The sequence below is a fragment of the Gymnodraco acuticeps genome, unplaced genomic scaffold (assembly GCF_902827175.1).
Source record: "Gymnodraco acuticeps unplaced genomic scaffold, fGymAcu1.1, whole genome shotgun sequence".
In the NCBI taxonomy this organism is placed as follows: Eukaryota; Metazoa; Chordata; class Actinopteri; order Perciformes; family Bathydraconidae; genus Gymnodraco; species Gymnodraco acuticeps.
Window position 1 is genome coordinate 2,113,586 of NW_022992149.1, and position 9,820 is coordinate 2,123,405.

Below are 9,820 nucleotides of genomic sequence, written 5' to 3' on the forward strand. Positions count from 1 at the left end.
ATAGAAACAGTATTTATAAAACCAAGACATAGGTTAATTGAGCTGTTGGAAATGTTCATATATTTGATGGAAAGCTTTAGAGTTTTAATCGATTTATTTTAGACATTTGACTAAAATTTGTATTCGGAAATGTTTTGGTAATCAATAAAACACTTTCGTTCTGAACAATGTTTTGAAAATTGCCTACTCTCCTGCATATTTTTTACATATCCCAATTATATTCCTCTTTACATAAGCAATGTATTTGTAACGTAAACGCACAATGAATTCTTAATGGATTAACATAGAGTCTCATGGCACTTTTCTAAAACCAATACTTTTTTTGTGTGTCATGCGGGTGTGATCTCAAAACAGCTGGTATACGAAAAAGCTGACTTGTTGTCAACAATTCAGTCCACAAATAGGTTTTCTCAGGGTCAATGATTTTAAATTGAATGGATGTATTAAAACTGTTTTTTTTGTTTACTATTTTAGGTTGTTGAATAACCTTTTTAGCTTATGGTGATGTTTACTATTATAATTGTTTTGTCAGTTATGAATTGCTATTTAATCATTTCAGTACATTGTATTCATTTCAAACTTGTTGGTATGGCCCTGCATCCTACAACATAGTCTATCTCCACACTCCCAGTGTGTCTAGTACATGCCAATACACTGTGATTACTGGTATAAGCAAATCCTTGAATTATAATATATAAACCATAATTTGCTGCAATAACTTATCAATGAAAACCACCTTCAAGCGAGCAGACAGGCCCTCACCCTTCTTTAACCCAACCTATCAGCTGTTCCCTGGCTGTTTTTTACTGTGATGATGGATCACTCACCAGCAGAGGATTTGGGAGATGAGCGCAAAGGCTAAGCTTGTAATGAGCAGCTGTCTGGCAAAACCGAACAACATATTACAACTCTCAGGCAGAGAAGCAGCAGCAGTTTCAGCCTCTAGTTGTGTTGAGCCTGTTTACAAGCTTTTTTGGGACCTATTTATGCCTCATTTACTAAATAAATTGGGTGATGAAACTGAAAATGTAACCGTATAAGCTTTACGTATTATACCTACTATACCCGTTCGCATAGTGGCAGTTGTTTATGAGTTTGTCTATTCAGGTACCGATAGTGATCTATCTACTGTCAACAGATGAATAATGAAGTGCATCTCAGGTCAATAATACCCTGTAATCAATATAATATAAAAGCATTTGACATTAGCAATAGCCCTGAGGGTTTAATCACAGAACAAAGATAACAGCACACAAATGAATGTGTTATTCTTGTTTATGGTGAATAACGTTGAAGGTTTTAGATGACAAGATAAATCTATGTCCATGATTCATGGAGATACATTTAATTAAGTATCATATTCTTTAAAAAAATCCATCATGTCTTTTTCCTTTTAAAGGTGGAGGGGAGGACAGTAGTGGACAGCGTTACAGTGCCGATCCCACCGGTCTTTTAGTAGAGCGAGGAGTAAAAGGAGACAAGGACCAGGAAGGCTACATGACTGCCATGAGAGACAAGAATAACTCAGGTTGATTTGACAAACTATTGACTAAGTTTGTGTTTATTTCTTTGCACATTGAGATATGATAAGCAAACCCAAAAGCTACGGAAATGAATACTGTTGTATAGTTTATGACTGTTTTGTTTGTTTGCAGACTATCTCAACCCAGTAGAGGAAAACCCCTTCGTCACCCGCCGTAGGAATGGTGACGCCCATGCAGTGATTGATGGAGCCGGCTGCCACACCCTGCACATGGCTGGGGCTGCTGCTTCCGCCAAGAGCCAGTCCACTCACGGGGACGATGAGTATATCAACGAGCCACTGTACCTGAATACCTTCCTCAACCCTGGGACAAGAACGGATTGGCTGGCGCAGTGTCCATTCCTGGCCCAGGGTCCTCTGCTGCTCAATCAATATCGCAGACGGTCAACCCATCAACGTCAAGCCACGTGGTCTCCTCCTCTGGATATGTGATTCCCCCTGGCCACCTCCCCCACCAATCGTATCCATCACACACCCTGCACCCGGGCCATTCAGGACACGCTCTGCACTCAGGCATCACCAGCGGCACCATAATGTTTGATAAGAAAGGCAAGAAGGCCACTTTTGACAATCCTGAATACTGGCAGCACAGTCTACCCCCGAAGTCCTCACTGCACAACCCTGAGTACCTGCAGGACTGCAGCACGCGCTTCTTCTACCGGCAGAATGGACGCATTCGCCCCGCTGTGGCCGAAAACCAGGAATACTTGTCCGAGGCTGCTATGAAAGCCGGCAATGTGTTGCCACCCCCTCCATACAGGCAGAGGAACACTGTAGTGTAGTGACCCTCCTGGCACAATGACGGATGAATAGAGGGAAGGGAGGGGGATAAATAAACAGTCCTCTTGTTTCCATGCAGTACTTTTCAGCCTGGGTTCCCCTTGCACCCTTCCTGGACACATCTCCCTGTTATATTGAACTGCAAGTCTTTTAGTTTCACTCTCAAGTCCTGCCTTGTCTTGACAGGACTACAATAACAGTCACTGACAGCCTCACTTGACTTTTTTAGCTCTATCCATGAAAGCAAGTAGACACGTTTTCAATGTTGGTTCCATTGTGGAGCACACTGTCCTGCCATCCCAAGTATCAGAGAGGCACAATAACAACACAATGAAATAATTGAAATGTTTAATCAGAAAAAAAGGAGACATGAACTGAGGTTAGCCCAAAGAGAGAATTATTGCCATGACCTTTCATGCTTTTCTTTGTACACCCATTAATTACAGTTCACCATGTGTTTCTTTAGCACATATTTCACCTATAATGATGCACACGTTGCTATTGTGTGCAATCTCTACAATGACACACGCACATGGCATTGTGTCGTGACTCACCAGCAAACCCTCAGTCAAGCAGAAGAGCCCAGATGTCCACATGCTTCTCTGAGTTTTACATGTTGCTGCACCAGTAATGGAATTCAAACATTTATCACACACAGCTCATATCATACCTAAAACATGTTAACATGCCTGGAGCCTTGACACACCAATAATATCCATACATGAATTCATATTATATACATGCATACTGACAGATAAGCCCGATGGCACTGGAAATATATTCTGGAGGAGAAGCTCAATTGACCTTGTGCTGGAACACAGAGTTTGCCAATAATGGCAGTCAGTGTTGCAGTGCAGGGAAAAGGGTGAACAGGAAAGTAAATGTCACCACAGTTTTATGAAAAACTGATATCAACCAAGTACCTGGTGGAAAGCATTCTGCAGATTATTGGCATAGCTAGGTTGGGATTTATAAGGTTGTTCACTCCGAAGACGACGCTGAACTTCCCACGTCACTCTTGTCCCCCTTTCATCCACAACCAGCACACCATCCACTCCTTCATAAGATCATTGTAAGCACCATTGTGACTGATGATACCAATGGTGTATGCAGTGTCATGGTATGGACATATATTTCAACAGAGAAAGGAGTGTGACGATGGTGAATATAAACGAAAAATAATACGCTTTTAGAATCGAGATCAGAGATTATTTTCAGTTTTTTTTCTTTTGCATCAGGGATCTGTTTACTTTGTCACTTTTTCTTACACTAACGCAATGAGCACAGACACCAAGCCACAAATGAGCAACGTAGTTCTGGCAATGAGGCTCTCCCTGCAGGGCTGTAAATAAGACAATTACATGTCATTACAAGACTAATCAAATCCTGGAAAAAAGCTCTGTGGACCGAGCTGAGACATCAAATTATGAGGATAAACTTGTTGGGGGGGGACCTCTGTGTGTTCATACTATTGTTTGTCAGAAAAACTGAAAATTAACTTTGAACAAGTAGTCACGACTACCTTGCTCTGTCTCTCAGCGCTTGGAAGTGGAACAGGGAGAGAGAGAGGCTGTTGAAATGGACACTATGAGAAACTGGGAAATCTTATTTTCTATTGTTATTTGACATTTTTTGTGAGATATTATAAGTTATCACTGAATCCACTGATAACTAGCTTTCTGTACTCATTCAGTACTGCCGGATGCCACAGTTAACTCTGATGGAGACCACTAGCATCTGTTGTCAAATGACTTTGAAGCCTAACTTAGACTGGGGTTGATAATTAAATAGCACTTAGTGCTCTGACGCAGCCAAATGACTTTGCTGTTATTATCACTCTAAGTGGCAATTCATCTTTTTTTTGCACTCACAATTTAAAGTGAGATGCTCGCACCTCAGACTTTGTTTCATCAGGAATATTTCCTACAAAGGAGCATACCCACTCTTATTAATGATATGATAGTAATGCATTGGGGTTGGGAGATACAGTATCAACGATGTATAGCAAATGTGTCAATTGTCCCTACAATGTATACCCAAGTAGCTACTCTTTTGATATTTCTTGTTTTATAATACATACTTAATTTTGGTAATTGTATTTCTGCATCAATGTCACAAAAGCCCTGATTTTCTTGTTATATAATAATTCACTAAATTAAAGGGGTACTCTAGCGATTTGGCATTGCGCTTCCATAAAGTATAGGAAATCACATGAGACAGTCTAAAAAATGAAGTCATTTTACCTCCTAACTTCAGTTTCTAATGCAGGCTTTTTGTTAAAAGGTCTTATGCCCAAGCAGATATTAACCTGATGAAATCATTGTTGATATCACCTGGCTTAATTGTTTTCAATTTTAGAAAGTTCCCTCAAAAGCTGCATAAGAAATTGTTCTCCGGTTTTCTTTCATAAGAACAGATCATGATTGGTAAATTAAACTTAACGTGTGCAATTGTTGGTGTGTACCAAAAACCAATATTTCCATCTATAAACAGTTTCTCAATTGAATGCACAGAACATATTTGTAATAATAATATTGATCTACACATGCCCTTATTTCAGATTGTATTCATACCGCCCACCCTGAGTATTAGGTGATAATGTCATGTATTTGGAGACCGATTAATGCCTGTGTATGTGTCACTGCTGGCATACCAATACACAACCACTGTTACACAACCTTGTGCCTCTATATTGAAAATAGCAGGCAGAGGGAAGGTTCAGTTCAGCAGTGTTGATGACTTCATGTCCAAAACACAGATGTCACCCTGGCACAGTGTTTCTCCCCCTTTCTCAGGTTTTATGGGGAACAATAATCATTCAGTTGAGCTCCAGCTGAGACACAAGTTGCCACATTAAAATGGGACATCAAACTTATTGAAGAAAACATATAATGGAAGATAGATTAGCACCCTGATACCACAGTAAACACACTGCTGAAATGTGCAAATGGGAATTTTATAGGTGTGAGGAGATGGTTCTTGAAGTCAGCTCGCTGTTAATTATCATTGACATTGCTCTGTTGCTAACTTGATTAAGCTGTGTCCATTTGCTCTGATGATTTCATTTATGTATACTGTCTTTGTGTAAATGTCTGTCAGCGTCCTCTCTATGTGTTTAGATTGCTAAGGTCAGTAAATGTGTCGTTTATTTTTACCATCACCCATTAGGTATAAGTTGCAGTGCTTGTAGACTACTTTTGGGCCGTTTGTTTAAGTGCAATGACAGCAGTGGATAGTCACCCAAAGGCATCGTAATGGATCTCTATGGAAAAATAAAGCCAATCTTGTGAAGGAGAAAACCTGCTGGTGCTCTCAGTATCGGAGCATCACAAGGGGATTTTAGCTTTTTGAATGCTAATTCATCCACTTTCCCTTTTTGTTCTTTTGGGAAATCATGTAACCCGACATCTCACCCAGTGCACCAGCTGAGAAACCGTGAACGACAGGCAATAGGTTGTAATCCTGCAGTGGGGCTAAAACTAAGGTATTAGCATTCTAGAAATGTTACCAGACCAATGCATCAATGTTACAAAAGCTAGCAGGAGAGAAGGTGCAAGTGCACTGTAACTGGCAGAGGAGACCAGAGTAGATTGCCATCCTTTCTTTTTTTCCTCAGAGGTGACTGTGAATTGTATGTAGCAAACATTGTTCAGCTGTACAGAAGTGGAACCGAAAAGCAGCTATGTGTGGAGTGAACACGAACAAAGACAAATGATTTTGGTCAAATGTTAACAGGAGTCATAGTTTCATGTGAAAACATATTATATTCTGTGTCAAGGTATAGAAAGTCTCACAGGCACAGTAGTTATTTAAAGGAGCACAATAACTCCCTTTCATGACTAAGTAAACTGGCCTTATAGTAACAGCTATCATTTTTTATTCTGCATCCACTTTTGTTTTGGGTTTAAATATATTTCAAAGAAATGTTGATATTAGTATTGTAAATGGTGTTGTTTAAACTCTTGTGTTTGCTATTCAGGGGATCACATTGTCACAGCAGATGTTTTATTTTTAATATGCAGTTTGAAGGTTTCATTATCTCAAGTCTGTCATGTTCTCTACTTAGCGTTGAAGCCATTCTATGTCCCAAGTCAGGGGCTCTGTGTGCCATCCACTGTCTGAAGTTCAGGCTGAACCTACAGTAGTTTAAAACTGACCAAAACTAATGGCTGTCCAGGTGCATATTGTCATCTTAACAACTTATTTATTCTGCAAGTTTTATCAAAAAGCTGCCCTCAGAAGACCTATTCTCTTTGTTCACACCCTAAAATAGATTGTTCAATGGTTTAGTAAATGTGAGTTGATGTTGAAGACCTCAAATTATACACCAGGTGTGTCCTTCACGAAAAGGGATGCCTGACGGACCTTGTTGGACCACCAAGACAGATCCAGCCAAAAAATAGGCACTAAAGAGGGTCCAGCCCCTGAACTGGAACACAGCCATTGTGTTTATAGAGTGTGCTCTCTTTTACTTTTTGTAAGCTTTGTATTTACATCGAGAAGACTTGTATTCAAAGCATTGGTTATATCTATCCACCTGTGGTCTAAATGCTCCTACTGTATTGGATCAACCCATGTTACATTTCAGATAACTTCAATATAAAATCCTAATTAATAGCTTTGGTCAATGCATCATAAAAAAAAAAAGGTTTTTAAAGGGAAACTATAATGCAGCTCACAAACACATAATACTAACATCTTTAAAGAATCAAACTGTGTATGGCTGTCATACTTCATATTTTACACTGAATCATATGCATATATTCTACCTTACCATGATAACTGGGGTAGATGGCAGCGGTTGAGAAAGCACAGTTTACAATGTCTTGAATTGATGTTAAAAGTGTAAAATGGAAATAATAATTGTCTTTTAACCAAATGATAAAGACATTCAGATAATGGGTCACCGGACAGTTCTACCATTGTTAGACAAATAAAAAAAATAAAAAGTGGATAGTATTTTTATATGTAGGTAAAGGGTGGCCAGGTGCATCTGTAAATAAGACAATGATGCTTCTTTTCCAGATTTCTTTTTTTTTTCCTTGCATCATTTGATTTTTGGTGGTCTACTGTACCTTTTGATTTGGGGAATATCTTTTCTGTATGTATATAAATATATATATACAGTAAATATATAGATATATATATTCTGTAAATGTAATTTGAAGAGTGAACTCTGATTTAAAAAAACGCTTGCAGGGTCTTTTGTCACGCCCACCTCATCGATTCCCCTGTGATATTGTGACTGTGTTTCTTAGCACAACTTGGTGGATTTTGTGTTTCAACCTCTGCTCCTGCTCACTTTGTAGGAGTAAAATACTAGGTGTATTATAACTCCACTTCCCTCCATGCTTCTCTCAGTATTATACACATCTTGAGATTTTTTTTTGATTTTGTACACTCTTACGATGCTGTTGCAATACTAATGAATATTCCCCATTTCACCCACTTTTCTCTCAGCCTTTCCTAAACAATGTTATTAATCCACCAGTGTCACTTTACACCTCGTGTTTTAAGGACCTATACTATGTTTCCTTGAGTAGTTTCATTTTCCATTTGCACTGAGCTCAGTCATTGTTTACTTTAAGATTATATTAAGCTCTTCATCCATGTGGGGCAATACTGATCGAATGGTGTAGCAATATCATGTTACAGTCAACAAAAGTAATTTAATGATGTATGAGAGGCTAAATGGGCAGTTTGCATGGGATGGACTGATCATTTAAATTACTGATCAATGACTTTGCTTGTACAGAAGTTAGTACGTCAACTATTTTCGACTTCATTCGGACTTGAAATGTTCACTATTTTTCAGAAGTCACAGTTTAACTAGAAGTGAATACATCTTTTTCACAGGATCTTTAAAGGACTTTGGGATAGAGTTTGCCAAATTGTCATCTGATTTTATATCTGATGTGAGGACTGGCGCCAAGATCATCATGTTGAACCTGTTTCTTTGTGGCTCGTGATCAAGCAGTGCATCATAATACTAATGTCAAGTGTTGCTGATGCTCAGATGCTGAGGCTAAATGGTTGGTTAAAGTTACTATGTAAACCTGTCTGGAATAACGTTATTACAGGAAAACTGTATGAATCCACAATTTTACAATTTAATGATGTGGTAAGTTCTAATTGATATTTCAATTGCAGAAGAAACATACTTGTGTTTTTTCTAAAAAGCTGAACATGCTAGAGACTTTACCAGTAAGTCTAAAGACATTTACTGCAATGTTGTTTGAATTAGACAGGATTTCTGCCAGCATCATCTTTGGATTACATACAATTTGTCATACATCTTATTTGATATATCACCTACAGGTTGCTAGGCCTGAATTACACTTACTATTGAATAGTGTTAAGGCACTTGCACCGATTATTTTTGTGGCAGTCTTGACAATATCCAGCATTTAAAAATACATTTAGTAAGATGATCAGTTTGGCAAGCGTCACAAAAGTCCATGTGTTTGTTCAAAAGTACATTTTGAAGAAAGAATATTCAATTGTAAAAACGTTCATGAATTATCATTGCTTTTTATCAACTCATCAGAATGATTGAGAAATAAGTTTTATAGAACATACCTTGTCACATATTACCAGTTTAAACGATTTTCTTCACTGGTTAATTGACACATTTCCCAAGCTAGAACATTGAAATATGTATTCCCTCTGTTTTGTTACATGAATCTGTCAAAACTATATTTTTAATTCAATATGAATAAAGATCAGTCAATATTTAAACTTGAATTGTTCTAATTTTTTCATGTTGTGTTATAATGAAGTGTTGTGCCAGAAACACCCACTCTGACATCCTATTGATTACCATCATGATCACTTCAAAGGGTCATTCCAATTATAAAAAATGACAAACCGTTTTTAACAAATTATCCACTCCAATGTATTTGTAGTTTTGCCCAAATAGCTGAAGTGATACATTCAGAGTTTCCATCCAATGTTTCCTTCAAACTGTGCTTGGCTTTACTGTGGCCATCTGTCTGCATTTGCCTCTAGATGGGATATAGTACTACTTTAAATTCAGCCCTTATTTTTAAGAGCCCTTTACAACTCCTTACTTCAAATGTCAGCCCGTTCTCGAGTAGTTCAGCCAAACCGTGGGAGTGTTATGTAGCCTGTAGTCTCAGCGTGACATCTCCATTCTGCCCAGATGAGGCCTGGGCTGCAGACATCTCTCACCATTCAGCAGAACATGCCTTTAGGTCAGAAAGAGCAAGGAGTCAGATGGTACAAAATCTCCACAGCCATCAACACAACCTCTATTCCCCAGCCAGTCTTTTCCACATTAAAAGCTGGGCACACTCACACACAGGCATACACGTGCAGGAAAATCACACAGGAGCACCGATAATAAAGTGTCATTACTTATGACACATGATAGATGCGTCTCTTTTTCAGCTGATGACATTTTATGGCATTATCATAGGAAATCCAATAACGAGATCGGCATCTTCGAGCCTTTGCCCCATGCAAAGTCAAATCACT

At 38.6% G+C, this 9,820-nt stretch overlaps 1 protein-coding gene across 1 annotated transcript in view; it reads left to right on the plus strand.

Annotated features, from left to right (window-relative positions):
* The window catches only part of erbb4b (erb-b2 receptor tyrosine kinase 4b), a 353,394-nt gene extending 344,333 nt beyond the window's left edge, over nucleotides 1–9,061 (plus strand). Inside the window, 3 exon segments of the mRNA XM_034203950.1 lie at nucleotides 1,400–1,528; nucleotides 1,656–1,847; nucleotides 1,850–9,061. Of these exon segments, the coding sequence (XP_034059841.1) occupies nucleotides 1,400–1,528; nucleotides 1,656–1,847; nucleotides 1,850–2,325 (797 nt within the window). The 3' untranslated portion in view covers nucleotides 2,326–9,061.
* Nucleotides 9,062–9,820: the final 759 nt, after the last annotated feature.